A 22,980-nucleotide genomic window follows, 5' to 3' on the forward strand; every position below is an offset into this window, starting at 1 on the left:
AAGGTCAGAAAAGGGCAGTATGTGTGTGTGCATAGTGCGCCACATTCATTTTCAGGCCTTAATAACACAATATGTAGATTAATGTAAAATTAATAAACACAGTAATTATAGAAAGCTAACTATTTAGCTGTGTATCCTGTGTAGCTGTGAGTGATATGTAATTGCCATTTCTTTTGTGTCAACAAATTATTGTCAACATGAGTTTATTCACATTAAAATAATACTGAGAATGGTTTGGAAGACATGCAAATCGGCTACAATTCTAAAAAGCAATAACACACTGGTTTATTATTAGGCTATTTATTGGAGGGCAAGTGCAAAGTAGAAATACAGGCTACACATCTAAACATGTGACAAAACCAAGAAATGTGACTGTTAGTAGGAACAGCATGTTTACAACAGCAAAGTCACAATAAACTCTTGGAAGAAGTTTATTGTGACTTTGCTGTTGAGTTTACATTCATACATTACTTACATCCATAAAGTTATAAATCTCCGTTGGTTCATATTTTGATTTTTTTTTATCTAAATTCAGTATTCAGACTTCTGTTTCTGAAAATAACTGTAGAAAATGTTCAGTTAGTTGTTAAAGTAAATTAATGTTTATGATTTATTCTGTTAACAGAAGATCCTCTGAACTAACATTTGATTTAAACACATTGGATTATAAATAGATTTTTATCTCCATCATTTATTCTTTATTCAGATTGTGGCGCTGCAGTTTGTCAGAGATCAGCTGTGCTTCTCTGGCCTCAGCTCTGAAGTCCAACCCCTCCCATCTGAGAGAGCTGAACCTGAGTGTCAACAAGCTGCAGGATTCAGGAGTGAAGCTGCTTTGTGATTTTCTACAGAGTCCAAACTGTAGACTGGAGAGACTGAGGTCAGTTATTGTTGAATTAAAAATTTAAGTTTACATTCATACATTACTTATATCCATGAAGTTGTAAATCTCCTTTAGTTCATATTTTCATGTTTTTTTTTATCTAAATTCAGTCTTCAGACTTCTCTTTCTTAAAATAACTGTAGAAAATGTTCAATTAGTTTTTAAAGTAAATAAATGTTTATGATTTAATCTGTTAACTGTAAACTAACATTTGATTTACACACATTGGATTACAAAGTGATTTTTATCTCCATCATTTATTCTTTATTCAGATTGAGTCAATGCAGGTTGTCAGAGATCAGCTGTGCTTCTCTGGCCTCAGCTCTGAAGTCCAACCCCTCCCATCTGAGGGTGCTGGAGCTGAGTGACAACAACAATCTGAAGGATTCAGACATGAAGCTGCTGTGTGATCTGGAGGAGAGTCCAGACTGTAGACTGGAGACTCTGAGGTCAGTAGAGGGTTGGAGTCAGTTCATGCTGGTCCAGCAGTATTGTACTAAACACAGTATCAAAGTAAAGATCCAGTATTTCCTGCTTTCCTCAGTCAAGCTGTGAGAGGAGAACAGTCAGCCAATCAGAAGAGCCAGAAGCTTTGTCATGTAATGTTTCCAAAGTAGATGAAATCTTTAAATGTGAGTGAGACCCTGGTTTTTAACAGCAGTAAATCATCATTAAAGTGAACTGTGAGTATCTGTGTTCCTGCAGTAATGATGCGTTCAGGGACTGTCAGGAGTTTATTTCCACTGTGTCCTTCAGTGAAACCTGCAGAGTAAACAGACTTGATGTCCAAAGTGTCTGCAGGTCTGTGAGCTTCACTCCAACACGTTAACATGAAGCTGAAAGGAAGCTGGCTACGCTACACAGCCGCTCCACTTGTGGTCTGAACAGGACTGAAGTCCTGCTGGTCTTTATATCACTGACTGACAGCTGATGGAGGGAGTCTCTGGAAACACTCATTTATCACTTCTGCTGTCTCTCTGCTTCTCTCATCAGCTGGTGATCTCTGTCAGAGTGATGAGAAAGGTGGAGGTGTTGAGAGGATCAGCTGTGTCCTGATGATCCAGAGAGGTTGAAGCAGCACCATCAGCTGGTGGGTGGAGAGGCTCTGACTGGGCCGTGTTACTGGGAGGTGGAGTGGAGAGGAGAGCTTCATCCAGCAGTGACTGACGGACCAATCACAACAAGTGGAGATGACTGTCAGTGCTGCAGTGTGAACTGCTCTGAGATCAGCTCCACTGTCACACACAATGTCCAGTCCAGCATCATCCCTGTGTTCCTCTGGGTGTGACAGAGTATCATCAGTGTATCTGGACTGCTCTGCTGCTGCTCTGTCCTTCTACACAGTCTCTGCAGACACACTGACACTCCTCCACTCCTTCTGCTCCACACTCACACACCTCCTCCACCTGGACCTCCACCTGGACCTGGACCTCCACCTGGACCTCCACCTGGACCTCCACCTGGACCTGGACCTCCACCTGGACCTCCACCTGGACCTGGACCTTTATTCTTTTATTCACTCACATATTCTGAACACAAAGAGCCTCAACAACTGTTTGTCCACAAAACTGTAGATCAACATATTTAATTGAATATTTGTTTTTGCTGTCAGTTGCAGCTCCTCCATGTGGAACGATGGTGAATTGCAGTTTATTTCCACATTATATTTTAGAAGTTGATGTGAAAAAGCAGTTCTGGTTCTGACCACCAACACCAGATTCTCTCAGAACTTAACAGAAAATAGTTTGAAAGAAGAAAAGAAGTTTGGATTTAATCAGAACTTCACTGAAGTCTCCAAACTGAAACACGGTTCTGACTCCAAACCCAAGTATGTTTGTTATCAGAGCAGGTTCTGTATCTGACAGCTTTAAAGTCTTCTTTGTCGAGTGGATCCGACCAGACTGTTGAGGCACAAAGTGACCTAAAGAATCCAAAGAGTCTGGTCATCATTGTGAATCTGTCGCCTTAAACAAACTTTAACTTTCACATGGTCATTTGATCCGTTGTTGAAAAAAGACATATTGATCAGAGTTGCTTTTGTTTGCTGTAATATCTGTAGATTTAGTTGTAAAGTCAGTTCAGTCTTAAACTTTGCTCACACACTGAACATCAGAACATTTTCACTTCCTTTAGACGTGAAGTAAGAAACATGTACTAACTGTTACCTTGAGTGTCATTATCAGTGATTAAGAAATATATAATGAATGTTTTATATTTAATCCTACTATTCAAATCTCATGTGATGTAAATCGCCTCCATCTATGTTATTATAAATGTTCTGCGTGTTTGAACGACGTCCGTTTGTTGAATCACTTCTCTGGATTCAGGTTTTATTTCTGACTTATGAAGATTAAAGTTTAGCTAATTTTCATCAGCTTCTGGATTCTTTTCTATAACAATATTTATGTGTAGGTAACAGAAACTATTACAAAAAAATCAAACTGAAGAAAGTCTTTGTCCTAAAATGAATCAATAAAATCTCCAACGTATCAGAAATTATTTGTCAGTCCAGACGGTGAGGCGTCACTCTGCTCGGTGTTCTCTGTCCGCTGATCTGGAACTGGTTCAGAGAGACGATGTCGGCGTCTCATTTCATTTAGTTTTGTTTGTTTGTTTGTTTTTTTATCCCGTATGTATTGTGTGTTTTTAATTTCTCTTAAGAAAAACAGTTTCTGTAAAAGACAAATCACTAAAACTGAGCTGGATTTGATGTTCCCTCTACGGGTCGACTGATGTGTTTTTTGTTTGTTATTAGTAATCAAGTAGAAAACTGATATTAATTTACAGAAAAATAAAAACCTCAGTGTGAAAGTGGAGAAAGACCAGTGATTGAATGTAACTACAATTTACACCAGTACTGTACCTGAGCTCAGTTCTGAGGTTCTTTCCTTCAGTCAGTCCATTTTTCTGCTACTTCCTCTATACTTCCTCTGTACTTCCTCTCTACTTCCTCACCAGTGACTCAACAGATTGAGATCATTCAGTGTTGAAAGGCTGTTAATTGTGATGTGTAACCAATCAGAGTGCTGTGGGGGGACGTGGAGTGAGACCAGACTGGTGACGACAGACAGAACGCTGCATCAGAGGTAAAGTATCTGTTTTAATTTCATTTATTTTATTGGCAGTTGGACACAAAACACTCAGGAAGCATTCATCAGAGAAATGCTGAATATCTGCCCTGATAATGGCTCTACACATAGTTCAGCTGCTGTCGTTCTGTCTGTCAGCCTTCATCTACAACACATTGATGTGTTCTGGAGCTCGGCAGCATTGAAACCAGAACCTTTGAGTGTGAATACTGTCGTCCAACCCAAACCATGATCTGTGGGTTATTTCCTCCAGCTCTGATTTGTAATATAGCAGCTGTAACAGAGTTAGACATGCTTGTCTTCTAAACATGTACACTGTAGTTTTGGAGCCACCTGGTGGTTAATAGTGCAGATTCCTCTTTACGCGCCTCAGCAGAGGAAAATCCTCCGAGCTGGAGGTGGAGACACGTGCACAACTAATGTTTCTGTGTTTAATGTTTTAACGCTCTGTGAGACTGTGAGGAGCATGTATTTTTACTGTGAGGATTACTAGCATGTATACTGAAAGTTACAGACGTTTCTGTGCAGAAATAGTAACTTTATCAGCCAGTAATTAACATGTGCTGCCAATGCTAATTATCTAGCCATGCACTTGCTAGCTTGCTCCCGGTGCAATATTTCCTTGTTATTACTTGGGATAGTAATTGTTCTACTTTTCATGACACAGATGTGAATGATTGCAGTTGCATAACGTTGTGCAGAACAACTGTGTGTTCCTGTGTGGCCGTGCTGTCCAAAGGGGACAGACATCATCTCACACTACCAGCTGTCTCAGGTGTGATGGAGGATTGGAGCTCGTCAGCTCAAGTCACTCTGAGAACAGCTGATGGTGTTTTTAATCACATGATTTGGTCACCATTAGAAACATCAGCTGTTGATATCAATAACAAACTCAATAATCAATCAGACACAAGTTACTTTGTTTTTAGCTGTTTCTTTTTTATTCACAAAGAAAATCAAAATCAATTTTTTGCTCTTTAATACATTTTTTGTCAGGATGCAGCTCTTCTTATATTTACAATGATCAGATAATGAAATGGTTCAATTCAAAATGCAACTGCGTCATAATTCTGAGAACATTGTTGTTCTGATAATATAATAGTCATGCAGTTATTAGAATAAATGAGACTACATTAGATAACATCAATCAATGTGGTAAAACTGGTGAGTTGTTGTGGTGAAAAATCAAAGTGACACATCAGAGAAAAACATTTGTAGTAAAACAGATAAAAACACATGGATCAGAATGTGACAAATCAACAATGTATACATCACACATCAGCAATAAATCCACATGTATTCTATGATATATCAGCGGTTCCAGACACGTGTGCTGTGGTTGTCTCTAGGTTGTATTTTGCATGGACCGTGCCTTGGAGTCTGCCCCAGCATGTCACAGGTTCAGGATACTGAAGGCAGAGTGTTTAGCGCTGCTGGGACGCTGCCCAGAGGCTCAGTCTGTAGCCAGGTGAGAGGACATGTTGGAAACATACTTTGAGCAACACATTTGTTTGACATGAGTGGAATTTGTAACAAAGACTGCAGGGTGAAAGCAGATTAAAACATGTCCATTTATTCCATGAAATGATGTGAATCTTTGTGTAGAAAATCAAGTGTTTGTTCTCCTCAGTGTGATTGACAGGAGAGATGATCAGAGGAGCAGAGTTTTTACCACCATCATTAGTACATGGACAGAATAGAGTTTGTGAGTGAAGCAGCAGCCAGTAAAGGAGCAGATAAGAGCTGCAGCATCAACGTCATAAAAGGAGAGCAGACCCTCCTCATAATCCACAAACACCCCCACCTTCTCAGGCTGACGCTTCAGAGAGAGACTGACTGGAGGGCTAGCGTTAGCTTTGGACTCATTTTTATTCCTCAACCATATCGTCCAGTAACCATTCTGAGGATTCACTTTGATTAGTCCCTTCCTGTTGATCCACTCTCTGGCCACTCCTAAAGTCCACTTACTCTTCCCTTTAACTTGAGCCTCATAATAAAACTCTGCTTTGCTAAGACACAAGTATCAAATCTCTCTGGTTGTCTGGGAGATTCTTCTCCACATCACTATCACATCCACCGTAGAACCACGCACACACACAACCCGTTACATTTAAACAACGTCCGTTTGTTCAATCACTTCTCTGGATTCAGCTTCAGTTTTGCTCATTTTCACCAGCTTCTGGATTCTTTTCTACAACAGTATTTATTTGTAGCTAACAGAAACGATTACAAAAAAACATCTTTCCGCAGATTTTCAGTCACACCGCTCTTAAGGTTCTCTTATCGTCAGTGGCAAGGCGCGTCGTTAGACAGAAAAATGATGTTTGTTTCAAAACCAAATAACAGCAAAATGTACATTTTAACACGTTTAATTATACATTTATCAATATTCATATCATCGCACATAGTAAACCCTAATTATTGCATATTTACACAAGATTTTAATAGAAACAACTCAGAACAAGAACATTAACAATTAAAAAAAACTTATTTGATCATGAAACATTTTATTTAAACACCAAATAATATAAAATAATAATGTAAAAAGCTGTAAAGGAGCTGATGTAAAACGAACAAAGAGCCGTTGTGATCACTGGTCACAGTCTGCAGATTACCTCCGCTCTCCTCACAGTTACCACACACGGGCTTGTGGCATTTCAAGTGTCCGACGTTTGGTTCCGTTGGCAGCTCTTTGGGACCGGCACTGCCTCCGGTTCTGTGTCTGCTGCTGCTGCGGTGGTTGCTTCCGCTGCTGCCCACCTTGTGCCGACTGCCGCGGCCTCTTTCCCCTCCATGTATTCTGCCCTCAGCTCCCTCAGCTCCTCAATTTCACCATCAATTTTCATACACTCACACAGAAAGTGCATGTATGTATTCCACAAATGAACCCTGACAAGGCTCACCTGTGAAGTGAAAACCATTTCAGGTGACGACCTCATGAAGCTCATGGAGAGAAGGCCAAGAGTGAGCAAAGCAGTAATCAAAGCAAAGGGTGGCTACTTTGAACAATGTCAAATATGAAACATATTGAGAGTTATTTCACACTTTTGACTTTACTACATAATTCCATATGTGTTCATTCATAGTTTTGATGCCTTCAGTGAGAATCTACAATGAGAATAAAGAAAAAGCATTAAATGAGAAGGTGTGTCCAAACTTGTGACTGGTAGTGTATGAAAACATCCAGTTCCATTCCAAGTGAACCTTCTATCAGTTCATTAGCTGCTATAAACAGTCTGCTTATATGTTGGAAGTTCCACTCATTTATTTTCAGCTCATCTTATCTACAATCATACATCTATTGTGTTCATGTGTTCATGTACATGTTTTTACAAGATTGCGTCATTTCTCCGGGTTTTCCTGCTGATGACGTCACTGCTGTTCCCGACCCACGCTGTGATACACCGATCAAGTTCATGTGCATGTTCAGAACTGTACACAGACTCAACAGCATGCAAACATCCAGCTCCAGGTGTTTAGCTCATACCTGATTGATTGCTATGTAGAAAAACTTTGAGGACATTTTACGCCCATCTCGTCGTGGCGTCCATTGGAATGGACATGAAGAAATACTATTAAAAACACCAGTTACCAAAAATGTGTTTTTTCCACTTTGTCTTTATGTTGGAGAGTCAGAATCAGTTTTTTATTGTTTTATTTTGCCCAGCCAAAAAAATGTGTGTCTGAAGGGGTTGAAAGTAAAAAGGTGAAAGAAGATAAATTGTTGGTGAATCTACAAGAAACTCCAGATGAAAATGAGCTGTGAGCGACTCTGAGTCTGTATATGCAACAACCAATAAATAGAAACTCATAAACTGACTCAGGGTCAGAACTTGGAAAGTGTTGGTTGTGTCTTTGTAAACTTTGCACGGCCGCACAGTCTTTTCTCTTTCTATTAGAATATTCTTTGAATGTTGTAAATAATCATCAGCCTCAGCAGCTTGTTATTAGCATCTTGTATTAATAAAGAATCCTTGGTGTCTCCTAATTGTTGTTTAAAGGTGTCGGAGCAGCAGATCCTGGATCAGCTGCTAACTGCTCCGGGCTGCTGCTCTTTATATGAAACATAAAGCGTCTCATCAGCTCGACTCGTTCGTCTCTCCGAGCAGCACAAACGGCTCTTTTGTCCGTCTGAAGCTTCTCCTCGCCGTCGAGGCTAAAGGTGCCGCCTGATGTCTGACAGCGAGCCGAGACGCTTTCTTTCAACACGTTTCAGTCTCTTTCACTGGACGCAGACGATCTGAGGAGGCAGAGCGTTTGGCCGCTGACAGGAAGTCTCTGAGGTTGGAAACATGCAGTGGCGGTTCTAGACAAATGTTACTGGGGGGGCCAGTGTTTAATCAGAGGGGCACGTTAACAAACGGAAATAAATGATATTTAAACATGAAAAACTTTAATGTTGCATCACATTAAAATCATACAAAAGTTTATCTTGTACATAAAGAGTGCATGGATTGAAACAATGAGGTCGGGCCATCAAAAATGAGAAATGAAATCCAGCAGGACGATGCTGCAAAAGGTGGGCATGGAGCCCTGACCCCCTCATACCAGTCTGGCCTAAAGCTCCGTCTCCTGTCCCCCATCAGAGTGGTTGAAGATGTTCAGCTTGGGCTGCCCTGCTACATCCTTCTTGGACTTGCTGATATCTGTGGAAAGATGCACAGTAAAGATAGGGCACAACTAGAAACAACATTTATTTACTGTTGTATGCATGGATTTTAAAATGGAGGCCAAATATTTGTTTCTTTTTTGAACATAAGAATCACATATCAATGAGGCAAAAACTCATTTCTGGCAGAAAGCATCATTTTATGGACACACTGTACTATGAATTGTAATGACACTGCTTTGCAAATGTCCTGAACAAGAAGAGCTGTTGTACATGACAAACCTGATGGTGCAGTACTTGATCCACATGAATCCACTTGCTGTTCCTCTGGTTGTTCCTCTCTCTGTCCCTGTATGTTTTCTTCCTCCTCACCCTCTGGAGTGTCCCTCTCTGTGTCAGTGCCCTCACTTTCATCACCTGCCTTCTCTCCAACCTCCACCAGCTCCTCAGCTCTCTCAATACCTTGATATGTTTCTCTGGCACAGCGGTGGCCAGGGACATTTTTACAGGGTCACTGACCCCTGTAGGCCCCCGTGTAGAGCCGCCACTGGCTGTCACACATGGACGTCTTCTTTCTTTACCTTTTCCTTCACTAGTGCTGCACTTTGTAGCTTTACTCACCAAACACTCTCATTTATGACTTATTCTAATTAGAAAATCACACCTTTAAGCATCAGCAGCTTCAATTCTGCTAAATTCAATATATTTAGTCGACGGTCTGTGATTTGTTTTGCTTTTTACAAACTTTAATCCTCCATCTGCTCAGTGATGCATTAAAACTTACAAACTCATTCTTAGAAATGATGATAATAAATAAAGCTGCAACATTCACTATCTGTTGAGCAGGAGGTTAAAGAAGAAGAGTTGAGTGATGTTCAGCTTCATCACTGATGAATGTGACAAACGTTGTACTGCAGCGCCCTCTGCAGGTGGAAGCAGTCACCGCCTCAGATATCTGATTTCCACCTTTATTATATTTCTACATCTGTCTTCTGTTTCAGCCAGTGTTGGAGAAAGTACTCTGAGTCAGACTCCAGTAAAAGTCAAAGATGTGCTGTTGAAATATTAGTTCGGTGAAAGTGAAAGTCACAAACATGAAGAGTACTCGAGTAAAAGTCTTTATTACAGTTGGTATTAAAAGTAACTGATCCATATATTTACATGTTTGTATGAAGCGTTCACTCTGAGTCAGCTGATTATCACAATCACAGTTTGGATTGTTGATAGAATAAATTAATTTCAGAATGATCAACTTTGGCTCTGATGCAGAATGTAATCTGCAAAGTAACTAGTAACTAATGTAATCACATGTCATCAGTGGAAACAGAGAACAAGAATCATTTGTTTGTGTAATTGAGCTGATTACAAAACACTTCCACAGTATTTGACTACATGATCATCATGTCTCAGTGTTTCTAGCCTGGAAAGTAACTAAGTACATGTACTCAGGTACTGTACAGGTACAAATTCAAGGAGCTTAACTTGAGTGTCTCCATTTTCTGCAGCTGTATACTTCTACTCCACTACATCTCAGAGGGGAATGTTGTACTTTTTACTCCACTACATCAGTCTGGCAGTTTAGATTACTAGTTACTTTTCAGATTACATTCCCGTCCTGTTTCTCCAGGTGTGTTAATGTTGAATGTTTGTGATGAACTGACAGTGTTGTAAAAAAGTACCCAGAAGTCAAACTGGAGTAAAAGTAAAGTATCTGATATTAAATGTACTCGAGTAAGAAAAATACAAGTGAAAGAAAATGATGCATAAATGTACATGTATGTTTGTAATGTGTGTATGCTGCGGGTCGACTGATTATCAGAGCTGATGTTCAACTTTTTATTGATTGTTGGAATCAGGATAATAATAAAATAAAGTGAACAAAGTGTGTGTGTCACTGAACCTGACTGAGAGCATGAAGCACAATATTAAACACACAAACACACATGTGGCCCCTGTGGTGGACAACAAGAAGACAACACGTCCAGTATCAGACTGCGCTCCAGCAGCCGTGGCTCATTTACGGTAATCGTACTGAACCGGCTCTGACTGGGTCAGACTGCAGTCTCACATCACAACCATCAAACATGTAACCAGACTTTTACAGCAAGCAAGTCCTGTCCTGGACACACACACACACACACACACACACACACAGCAGTAGGTGGAGAGAGGAGGAGGAGCTAAGATCATGTGATCCAGTGAAAGTGAAAGTGTTCAGTCAGTTGTCTGAAGTTTGAGGCGACAGACGAGGGAGGAATCTAAAGCTGATGCAGGGTGAGTCTTCATCTAACCTTTTTTATTTCACTGCCAAAGTCTGTGAGTGAATTTTCAGATTTAAAGAGAGCTGACCAAGTGGAGATCTGCCTCCATATATTATACTGTACACTGCTGCTGTGGGTGTGAGTGAGAACCGGAGATTGTGAGCTACTTCCTGTTTCTCAGACATGTCATCGTGTGGAGGAAGCAGAGAACAAAATGGAGTCTCCAGTGTCCAGCTGTCTGTCTCTGAAGAGTGACCGGTCCAAAGATTTTCTTCCACCACTCTTCAGTACAGAACCAGAACCCTCAGACACACAGTAAGAGAACTGATACTAACTTCAGTTTATACAATTAAATCATTACCATTATATGACTGTAGCTGCACAAAATATAGGAGTAAATATTTTTTCTGGAAATTATGTTTTTAACATTGTGATTTGTATTATACGTAGTGACGAGACAATTATGTGTCAACATCAGATATTCTGTTTGAACACACTGCAGTGTTGCATCATGGGATATAGCCTAAATATTGTTGACTAGTGAGATACTTCAAGTTCATTCATTGTTTGTCTGTTAGAGAAATTGAGTCTTCAAAGTGTTTAGTTTGCTCAGTTAAACCTTCAGGAGTTTGATGGCTTATTCAACGTGTTTTGCTGCGATGGAAGAATTACTGATGAATGAAAACCAACAAAAGTCATCTCAGTGTTTTTACTGCAGATGGATCAAATGATCTGTTCAAAACACAAGAATTACAACTTTCACTGAATGTCAGGATGAGGAGCACAAAGTATTTTACAGAGAGATAAATGACACAAATGAGGGATTTATGTTCTGCTTTAATGACAAGTGAGGATTTCTTCTTTATCTTTGCAAAGTAAAAGGCTCCATTGATGAGGGCTGGAAGTATCTCATGGAAACTGTCCCAGAATCTTCACTCTGAGATTGTTTTTATCTTCATCAAACCTTTTTTATCAAACACAGTTGTTGAAGAAAGAGGAGGGTATATTGTACTAAGAGTGACCATGTACTTTGTCCAGTATGGTTGAAGTTGTTAATAGCTGCTACTGAGGTCATGTTTTATGGTCCTTTTTGTTTGTGTAATAAAATCAAATGATGCAAACTGCTCCACTGTGACTCAGACAGAAACAAAGTGTTAGTGATTGGGAGTTCAGTCCAGATTCAGACCTTGGAGAAGACATACTTATGTTTACATTCTGTCTTCTCTTTTGTCAGACTGATCTATGATTTCTAATCTGAGTGATTTTCCTTTATCTCTTCAGAAAGACAGAGGGAAGTGTTTCTGTGGAGGAGCAGCCGTCCTGCTGTTCTTTGTGTCAGGACGTCCTGAAGGATCCAGTCTCTACCAGCTGTGGACACTGGTTCTGCAGACAGTGCATCACCTCATACTGGGACCAGTCTGCTTCATCAGAACACTCCTCCTGTCCCCAGTGTGGAGAAAGATCCAGAACAAGAGCTGATGGAGTTCTGCAGGAGGCTTTAGATGAATATAAGATCAGTCTGAGGAGGAGATGTGAACGTGTGACTGAAGGAAGTGAAACAGGAAGTGATGGAACAGGAAGTGGAACCCTCCTCAACAGGATCTACACTGAGCTCTACATCACAGAGGGACAGAGTGAAGAGGTTAATACCCAACATGAGGTGAGACAGCTAGAGACAGCTTCCAAGATGGAGACCCTCCATGACACTCCAGTCAAGTGCAGCAACATCTTTAAAGCCTCACCTGACCAACAGAGACACATCAGAGTGGTTCTGACCAACGGCGTCGCTGGAGTTGGAAAAACCTTCTCGGTGCAGAAGTTCACTCTGGACTGGGCAGAGGGCTCCGAAAACCAAGATGTCAGTCTGCTGGTTCTGCTGTCGTTCAGGGAGCTGAACCTGATCAGAGATGAGCAGTACAGTCTTCTCAGGCTGCTCCATGTTTTCCATCCAACATTACAGAAGGTGACAGCAGAGAAGCTCGCTGTCTGTAAACTTCTCTTCATCTTTGACGGCCTGGATGAAAGCAGACTTTCACTGGATTTCAAGAACAGGAAGGTTGTGTCTGATGTCACACAGAAGTCATCAATCAGCGTGCTGCTGACAAACCTCATCCAGGGGAAGCTGCTTCCCTCGGCTCTCGTCTGGATCACTTCCAGACCTGCAGCGGCCAATCAGATCCCTCCTTCATGTGTGGACAGGGTAACAGAAGTACGAGGCTTCACTGACGTCCAGAAGGAGGAGTACTTCAGGAGGAGGTTCAGTGATGAAGATCTGTCCAGCAGAATCATCTCACACATCAAGACCTCCAGGAGCCTCCACATCATGTGTCTGATCCCAGTCTTCTGTTGGATCACTGCTACAGTTCTGGACCACATGTTGACTACAGACCAGAGAGGAGAGCTGCCCAAGACCCTGACTGACATGTACTCACACTTCCTGCTGGTTCAGACAAAGAGGAAGAAGCAGAAGTACGATGAGGGACGTGAGACGAGTCCACAGGACCTGACGGAGGCTGACAGGGAAGTTCTTCTGAAGCTGGGGAGGCTGGCGTTTGAACATCTGGAGACAGGAAACATCATGTTCTACCAAGAAGACCTGAAGCGCTGTGGTCTTAATGTCACAGAGGCCTCGGTGTACTCAGGAGTTTGTACAGAGATCTTCAGAAGAGAGAGTGTGATCTTCCAGAAAACAGTCTACTGCTTTGTTCATCTGAGCGTTCAGGAGTTTCTGGCTGCAGTCTACATGTTCCACTGTTACACCAACAGGAACACAGAGGTGCTGGAGGCTTTTGTAGAAGACTCAAAACCAAAATCTCTTTTGCAGAAGATATCAAAGTTGTTTGGTGGAGGTACTGGTGGCCATGAGGCCCGTTACCCATCCCTGGATGACTTCTTGAGGAGCGCCATGGAGAAATCCCTTGAAAGTAAAAATGGCCACCTGGACCTGTTTGTTCGCTTCCTTCATGGCCTCTCTCTGAAGTCCAACCAGAGACTCTTAGCAGGCCTGCTGGGTCGGACAGACAACAGTCCAGAAATCATCCAGAGAGCCATCAACAACCTGAAGGAGATGAACAGAGATGATGTCTCTCCTGACAGAAGTGTCAACATCTTCCACTGTCTGATGGAGATGAACGACCACTCAGTTCATCAGGAGATCCAAGAGTTCCTGAAGTCAGAGAACAGATCAGAGAAGAAACTCTCTGTGATCCACTGCTCAGCTCTGGCCTACATGCTGCAGATGTCAGAGGAGGTTCTGGATGAGTTTGATCTGGAGAAGTACAAAACATCAGAGGAGGGACGACTGAGACTGATTCCAGCTGTGAGGAACTGCAGGAAGGCTGAGTGAGTCCAGATGTGATTATCAAGATTGTAAAACAACATCAGTGTTAGAGTAGAGATCCTCCCTCAAGACACATGTACCATATAAAACCTCCACATTGGAAAAGTTTTCCTTAAATTAGTATTTAACCTGTTTCTTTATCAAACAATTAAACATGAGTTCATTTAGAAATGTCTATAAAAATCATTGTTGTGTTTCTATCTATGAAACTAGTGAACACTAGTAACTTCTGTCATCTTCTCACTGTCTTTCTTTGGGTGATGGAGGCTTCAGAAATGTCTCCACAGTCGAGATTTTAATCCACATTTTGTGCACTGTTTCTTTTTTTAATGTGTCTTTAACGGTTCAGTTCAGTGGAGGATTTTATCATCACCGAGCTCAGAGAAGAAGTGAAGCTGTTACACACCTGAACTCCACTTTACACAAACTGTCACTGATACAGTTATAATTACAGCTCAGTATCGGCAAGGACTTGATTCAATATGTGTCACGATACATTGTGATATGATGCATATTGTGATATATTGCACTTTAACACATAGTTACTGAAAATGTAAAAACAGATGTGAACTACAAGTTGCTGTGTACAGTCACACTAGCCTCATTCACACGGCCCTGTCAGTGCAGGAATCATGCAGCGATTCTCTGCATCACCGTCTGAGTGACAGTTTCACTGCGGCTCTGATCCGCCTCCGGAGGTAGAATCAGAACCACAGAGGTGAGCCGGGTTTGGATCAGGGCAACTTATATGAGGAAAGAAATGCTGCAGTTATACGTGGAAAAGCTTCTGTCATCCCGTCTGTCCTACTGACTCTGATCACATTTCTGCCTGAAAATGAATGTCGGTGATTATGTGACGCGATTCAGAGCAAAAAACATGAAACTAAAGTGCATTAAGTTCTTTTGTGTCACTGAACTTATGTAGATGTCTTCATGAATTGCACAAGTATTGTGACTGTGTCCCTAAACACACAGTAAACATGTTCAGTAAATAAAGTGCTTGTATTAATTTCTTGTGTCACTGTATGAACAGTGTCCTGCGACACCTACAGGAGGTTGTCGGCTTTCACAGCCCGTTTAAAACAAGAATCATTATTTTCAGAATACAGATTGTTGGAGCTGGAAATCAATAAAGTATATTGAAATTAAATATTGCAATATATTGTTGTAATAACATTTTAGCACAGCCCTTATAATTATCATATTAGCACTGATTAAACTATTAATGCAAAATAAATGATTAACTGAAGTTACTGGTAGATGAAAAGCAGAGTGACATCAAAGTTGTGTTAAACATGTGCGAGCACATAACTGAGATAAAAACATACAAGTGCAGTTACAACATAGTGATTTTACAGTTAATCAACATCATGTTAAAATAGAGTTAAACAAACAAATCACAGCATCTTGGTTATTAGAATATGACACTTTACATTACAGCTGTTTGATGGACACTTTTGTCTAAAGCCTCAGATTTGTGTTCATCATGTTGCTGGTTTGGGTTTGACATGTGGACAGGAGGTGCTCAGTTTTAAACCACAGACCTGCTGATCAGTGACTGACCAGCTCAGACTCAACAACTGACCAGCTGATCACAGCCACTCATGTTCATTTGCTTTGTGATTAAACATGCAGCGTCTATTTTTATGATGAAGAATTTTGAAGAGTTTAAGTTTTTTCTCTGTCATCACAGATTTCGTCATTGTGGACTCTCAGAGATTCACTGTGAAGTCGTGGCCTCAGCTCTGAGGTCCAACCCCTCCCATCTGAGAGAGCTGGACCTGAGTCACAACAAGCTGCAGGATTCAGAAGTGAAGCTGCTGTGTTCTGGACTGAAGAGTCCAAACTGTAAACTGGAGGTTCTGAGGTCAGTTCATGTCTTTTTCTCTTATACACTGTATATCTACCTGATTTAAATCTGTCACAGAGGTTTTGAATTTCCTTCAGTTCTCTTGTTTTCTGTGTTTATCTGAGCACAAATCACGCAGCTCTTTTTAAAGAATTCAGTCTGAACTCAAACTGGGTTGGTGTTAGTACAGAACCTGAAGGATTTATCTGTTATTGTGCTGCAGAATGAAATCAGTATCTAAATTCTTGGGACACATCTACGTATGAAAAGTTAAAAGAAAATGTCTTTTTATACATAACCTTCAGGACACAGAGTAACTTCTACATTTATACATGAAGACAGTCTCTGTCACACACACACACACACACACACACACACACACACACATGGAGGATACAAACACACTCTTACACTTACAGGAGCACACAGAGACTGTAAAGCTTATTTCCTAATGCAGCTGTTTGAAGCATCATATCTGATCTGTCACCAACAACTAATGATGCCTCCATTCAGACAGGATGTCACTTTGTGAACAGGAGCATAAATTATACACTATCTGTACAGTAAGGTAGGATTAAGAGATGGAGCATCTTACTTTACTGAGTAAAGTTTAGAAGATGATTTAGGATGAAGCTCAGAGTCAGTCAGCTGATGTTGATGGAGTTGATGATGATGAAGTCTGAATGTGAGCATAGAGTGAGTGCTGGAACAGCTGTTTGTAAAGTGATGCATTTACTTAAATACTGTATTCAGGGCTTAAAGTATTCCGGCACCGTGCAGGATTTCCGGCGTGCAGCGTTTGGCTGCGGGAAAAAAATGTCCTATATTCATACTTGAAAACATTCGGTTGTGAAAAATAGGGAGATTTTTTTCATCGGTGTATCGGCCCAAGTAACAAGGGTCTTTCCCCAGGTGTGTGTTTTATTTGTCATCATTTCTTGCCTTGTATTTTAAACCACACATGTCCAAAATTCTTAGAACAGTCAGTGTTTCCCCTAAATTTTTTGTAGCAGCTGTGCTCTGAGTTGATAACCCAGCAACACTAGGGGGGTCCGGGGGCATGCCCGCCTGGGAGAACATTTTGAAAAATGACCCTTTAAATCTCACCTAGTGGTGAGATTTAAAGGGTCATTTAAAAAAAAAAAAATTCATTTTCAGAATTTCGGAATCAGAATCTAAGACATTAGACAAAATAGTGTAGAAGCTGACATTGCTGCTTGAAAATATGTGAACCTCTTGAGCATTAGAGAACTTTCTTAACACTATTTTCAGAAGTCAGTGGGCCACATGACATGGAAGCTATTGAGAAAAAAATCATAATTTCTCCATATTAATATTCATATAAAATAGAGGAAGCACTAAAATACAATAACAATAGGTGCGTCTCATTCGTCCAGTTTACTAATACAATCTGCTGCTGGAGTCACTGGGTCACATGACATGGAAGATATTGAAAACATGTAATTATTTTGTATTAATATATTTATGCTAAGTAATTTAATGACGGTCCCTAAATCAGTCTCAGTGATTCAGCGCGGCTCTGGGAGGTGAGCTAACCGTCCTCCTGCTGCTCACACTGGGTGAACCTCAGTAAAGTCACAGCTTGACCCGAGTGAAGATCCACCGAATATCCAACCTGAAACTAACTTCAGTGAGTTCAATGAGTCGCCTGTTGCAGCCTTTGAATAGGATGACGAGGATTTCAGTCCCTCAACTTAAACGCTGACTTGTAGAAATTATACAAATAGCAGTAATGACAATAATAATCGATTTCAGGATAATTTACAGTGTAGTGCTTTCACTGTGTATAGCTACACCGGTCCAGTTAAATAATGGCCACGATTCATACAGATGTCTTTCAGGGTTTATTCTCTCCGTCTCTCTGTCTCCGCAGACACCCAAACACCGTGAAAACTACAACACAATAAAACCATAAAGGTTTCACAAATCACATACAAATCATACAGTTCATAAGCCAGTGTCCATTCAACATATAAGGGAAATTACCGTGTGCGCCTCTTGGACCACATGTAGAACAACTCAACTCTGTAGTGGCTTCTTTATCATCGTCAGCCACACTTTCTACCCAGAATGCCACTAAAGTGACCTCACCACATGACCTCACATTTCCCAAAATGCTCTGCAATATATATTGTGATACTTGTGTTCAAGTATATCTATTAGACACGGCTTAAATGATCTTGTACATATAACAGAAACATACACAACAAACACATAAATCAAACTGTCTCTGAGACAGTTACACTCCCACCAAAATTACCTTTGATTAGCACAAATGGAGATGTGAAATCCACTTAAACTCTTCATTAAATAATTAATGGTAATTTTTGAGCATTGCTCTGTTGTGTCTTTTAACACTTTGACATTTGAAAATGAATCGTGGGTTTCCACAACAAATAAATTCAACATCACAGATAAACAACAGAATTTACCTCTCAGCACATACAGAATACCAAATTAAGAATCAACTTCAGTATAATGACCACTTTTAGCTTAAAGGCGACATTTAATCAATGACTAATCTTCTTCTCCTTTTTTGCTCTTCACCAGAACCACTAACTTCTGAATTGGTCTTTGAACGATGGATGGTTGGTTGAGGCGTTCACCCCCTTTTCCTAACTTTCGTTCTCCAACTTTCACTGCCACTTTTCGTACCAGTCCATCGTCATCCTCACGTGCTTCAACAACCTTAGCAAGTTTCCATTCATTGCGAGGGACGTCCTCCTCTTTGATGATCACAATATCGCCCACATTCACGTTACGCCTTGGCGCATGCCACCACTGTCGTAGAGCAATGTTTGAAAGGTATTCCTTCCTCCATCTGTGCCAAAATTGCTCGGACAGATATTGAACCCTTCTCCACCGTTTTTTAGCGTACAGGTCTTCCTTGATGAACTTTCCTGGTGGGGGGAGTGGAACAGAAGATTTCATTGTAATCAAGTGATTGGGCGTGAGTGGCTCCAAACTTGTGGGATCGCTGATGTTATCGACAGTGAGAGGGCGGTTGTTTACAATGGACATAGCTTCATAAAGGAACGTCCTCAAGGAAGTATCGTCCAACCTTCCAACACTGTTGGCAAGGACTGTGCTCAGTACGCTTCTCACTGTCCTGATCTGGCGCTCCCAGACGCCTCCAGTGTGACTTGAGTGCGGTGTATTCATCTGAAAGTCACACTGATTATCTGCCAGGTATGTAGCCACTCTATCCTTATTGAGTTCTTTCAGAGCCTTTGCCATTTCATTTTTTGCTCCAGCGAAATTAGTGCCTTGGTCCGATCTAATGTGTCTTACAGTTCCACGGATAGCAACAAAGCATCGTAAGGCATTGATGAACGCATCGGTCGTCATATCCTCCAACATCTCTATGTGCACTGCCCTGGAACAAAGACATGTGAAGAGGAGGCCGTACCGTTTTTGTTCCTTACGGCCTTGCTTGGTGTGAAAAGGACCGAAGCAGTCCATGCCACAGTAGGTGAACGGTGGTGTGGGATCAACACGGTCACTCGGTAAGTCCGCCATCCGTTGTTCCTCTGGCGGTGCACGCACCTTCCTGCACCGTACACACTGCCTGATGTATTGGGCTACAGCTTTGCTTCCACCAACTATCCAGTAACCATTGGCTCTTAGTTCATTGAGAGTTTGTCCTCTACCTTGATGTTGTATTTTATCATGATGATGTGTAATGATGAGGTTTGTGACAGCGCCATCTTTAGGAAGGATTACTGGGTGCCTCAACTCAAGAGGCACAGATGCCTTTCTCAGTCTTCCTCCCACTCTCATTATACCATCTTGGAGGAACGGGTCAAGCTGATAGAGTTGGTGGTTGCAAGGCAGCTTTCCTGCTTTCTGGCTGAGCATGTTCCGCTCCTCTTGGAAGGCATCTTGTTGTGCAAGCATAATAAGAGTCAGTGTGGCTTGCCTTCTCTCTTCCACATTTAAAGGTTCTGTGGTCTTGATTCTCTTAGCCAACCGCTGGATACGAGCAATGACATTTACCGCTGTGGTCCATCTTGAGAACCTTGACAGGTGTTCTTGGATGTCAAACTGCCTTACAGCTTCAGTTTTCAGCACCTGTGTAATCCTCACCTCTGGATCTCCCACCAGCAGCTCTGATGTGGCCTGGTTTATGGCTATTTCTCTCTCCCATAAAAACTTAGGACCCGAGAGCCAATTTGAGTTGATGAGTTCGGCCACCTTGAGGCCTCTCGAGGCGTGGTCTGCGGGATTCTCTCTAGTGTCAACGTAGTGCCACTGTCTTATGTCAGTGGTTTCTCGAATTCTCTGGACACGGTTCGCAACAAAGACATGAAACCTTCGTGCTTCATTGTTGATGTAGCCGAGAACCACTTGAGAATCTGTCCAGTAATATTCCTCATCGATTTTGAGCTCCAGCTCCTCCCTTAACATGTTGCTCACTGCTGCTGAGGTTACTGCAGCAGTTAGCTCCAACCTCGGTATGGTGACTATTTTGGTTGGTGCGACTCTCGCTTTGCCCATGACCAAGGAGCAGTGCACTCGCTCTTTGCTCAACAACCTGATGTAAGAGCACTGACCATATCCTTGACTGCTCGCATCAGAAAAATGATGCAGTTCAACTCTCTGGACCTCACCAAAGCCATCAGGTATGAAGCATCTTAGTATCTTGATCTTCTCAAGGTTTTCCAAATCCTTCATCCAAGTCTCCCACCTTAGCTTCAGATCCATAGGTAGGGGTTCGTCCCACCCCGTACCTCTCTGACACATCTCCTGCAGCACTCTTTTTCCTTCAAGGATGAATGGAGCCAGAAACCCTAAAGGGTCGTATAAAGAGGCCACAATTGAGAGAATCCCTCTTCGTGTCGCTGGTTTCTCATCGAGTGTCACCTTAAAGGAGAAACTGTCGCTTTCAATGTTCCATCTTATACCTAGCACTCTTTGCACTGGTAAGTCATCATGATTGAGATCAACATTTTTCACCTCCACTGCGCGTTCTGCAATGTCAATGGAATCTAAAACCTCTCGGTTATTGGAAAGGAATTTGTGAAGGTGCAACTTTCCTTTAGTGCACACAGCTTGGGCTTCCTTAACTAACTGAATTGCCTCACCAGCCGATTTTACACTTATGAGGCCATCATCGACGTAGAAATGCTTCCTGATGAAGCTAGCTGCAGAGGGGCACTCTTTCTCATTTTGACTAGCAAGGTGTTTCATGCCATAATTGGCGCAGCCAGGGGAAGATGAAGCTCCGAACAGGTGCACCTTCATACGGTATTCTGTGGGTTCTGAGTTTGTGTCCCCGTTTTCCCACCAGAGAAACCGCAAATAGTCTCTATCTTCTTCGCTGACATGAAACCTGTGGAACATTTTTTCCACATCGCACATGACTGCAACAGAATGTTTACGGAAACGGCACAGTACAGCTGTGAGACCATTTGTAAGATCGGGTCCTGTTAGCAGATGATCATTTAATGAGGTGCCTTCGTACTTTGCGGAGCAGTCGAAAACCACCCGAATCTTGTCTGGTTTCCTGGGGTGGTAAACCCCTTGATGTGGGATATACCAGATTTTCCCAGGCTCTGGTTGGGTGTCTACCTTTTCTGCATCCTCGTCCTTGAAAACACCTTCCATAAACCTCACATAGTCGTTTTTGAACTTGGGATCTCTGTCCAGCTTCCTTTTGAGGTGCTTCAGCCGAGTCAAAGCCAGCTTCTTATTGTCTGGGAGGTGAGGACGTACCTTGAAGGGAAGAGGCATCTCAAGGTGACCATGCCTATTTTGCTGGATTCCTCCCTTTAAAATCTGTAGGAAGCAAATATCCTCTTGAGATATGCTCTTGTCGCCTGATTTGGTGTCTGCAAAATCAAACTCAAGGGCCTTAATGACAGAAGATGGTGTTATAGGTGGTAGCTCTCTGACAGATACCCGATGACAAAGACCAGTCACCTCCTTAGCATTCACACGCTGCGGTGCACTTCCCACAATGCTCCAACCAAGGTCAGTTTTAATGGCGTAGGGCTCATAATCACCCCCAGTGATGACTTTTCTTGGAATCAGCGCTCTGGAGCAGTCATAGCCAATCAATAGTCCAACACCACAGTCCATTAATGGGGGTATTTCTTGGGCTATGTTGACAAGGTGTTTCCATTTGTTGGCTGTTTGACAAGTGGGGATATGTGTGCGGTCAAGAGGAATGAAGTCTCTCGTGTAGGCTAGAGGTAAGTTGATGGAAATGTTTGAGGAGAGACCTCTGACTTTGAGATCACATACTCTTTGACTCTTCACAATTGAATCTTTCCCCATCATGGTGGAGAGCTTCAGTTTTACCGGCTCCATTGCTGCCTGTAGCCTTTCACACACCTCTTGATCAACAAATGTGTGACTGCTTTGTGTGTCTAGTAGGGCGTATGCTAGGGTTTCATTATCAGGAGCGTTAGGTGCTGAAATCCACACTGGCACAATCATTGACGTGCTCCCACCTTCTCCTCCATTCACACAGCATGATAATGAGGATGTACTTTCTTCAACTGCACTTTGCTTTGATTCTGCTGTGAAACGATCTTCATGCAATGGAGTTGGGTGACTCTTTCTGCATATTCCACACATGGCTCTGTTTCTACAGTCTTTAGAATTGTGACCTTTTCTCAGGCATGCAAAACACAGTTTATTTTCATGTATGCATTTTTTCTTTTCTTCTGCAGACATTTCAGTTAGCTTCTTGCATCTATGTATGGAGTGATTTTCTCCACAACAAATACACTTGCTTGTGTTTGAGTTTTGTTGTGTGCTCCATTCCTTTGATTTTACAGTATCTTTCAACTGGATTTCATCAAGTTTTGGTTTGGATGTGGAGCTCGATGAAACTGGGGCCTTCACATTTGTGGCAAACGTATTCGCCTTTGAGCGCTTCATCTCTCTTGCTGTTGTTTCTGCAGGGTGCTTTAAAGCATAC

The 22,980-nt window shown here is 41.8% G+C and overlaps 2 protein-coding genes across 3 annotated transcripts in view; both read left to right on the forward strand.

Moving 5' to 3' along the window:
- Window positions 1-22,980, forward strand: part of LOC115569880 (NACHT, LRR and PYD domains-containing protein 14-like) — a 66,453-nt gene that overhangs the window by 21,736 nt on the left and 21,737 nt on the right. Inside the window, exon 8 of the mRNA XM_030398085.1 lies at window positions 707-880. Coding sequence (XP_030253945.1) covers window positions 707-880 — 174 coding nt within the window. The remainder of the gene's footprint in view (window positions 1-706; window positions 881-22,980) is intronic.
- LOC115569894 (protein NLRC3-like) lies at window positions 10,718-17,703 on the forward strand. 2 transcript variants are annotated; one of them, XM_030398105.1, is made up of 5 exons: window positions 10,718-10,855; window positions 11,024-11,157; window positions 12,124-14,184; window positions 15,876-16,049; window positions 17,557-17,703. In XM_030398105.1, exons 2-5 carry the CDS (start codon window positions 11,057-11,059, stop codon window positions 17,585-17,587), a joined length of 2,367 nt encoding a protein of 788 aa, XP_030253965.1. In that variant the 5' UTR covers window positions 10,718-10,855; window positions 11,024-11,056; the 3' UTR covers window positions 17,588-17,703. The 2 variants fall into 2 exon arrangements, with proteins under 2 accessions (XP_030253965.1, XP_030253964.1); XM_030398104.1 differs by lacking the exon at window positions 17,557-17,703 and having other exon boundaries at window positions 15,876-16,165.

The sequence above is a fragment of the Sparus aurata genome, chromosome 19, assembly GCF_900880675.1.
Source record: "Sparus aurata chromosome 19, fSpaAur1.1, whole genome shotgun sequence".
Lineage (NCBI taxonomy): Eukaryota > Metazoa > Chordata > Actinopteri > Spariformes > Sparidae > Sparus > Sparus aurata.

Bases quoted from the DNA above. Each gene is read 5' to 3' on its own strand.
- LOC115569894 (XM_030398104.1), top strand. From the start codon at position 11,057: ATGGAGTCTCCAGTGTCCAGCTGTCTGTCTCTGAAGAGTGACCGGTCC. The intron at 11,158-12,123 runs GTAAGAGAACTG...TTATCTCTTCAG, and splicing joins CCAGAACCCTCAGACACACA to AAAGACAGAGGGAAGTGTTT. The intron at 14,185-15,875 runs GTGAGTCCAGAT...CTGTCATCACAG, and splicing joins AGGAACTGCAGGAAGGCTGA to ATTTCGTCATTGTGGACTCT.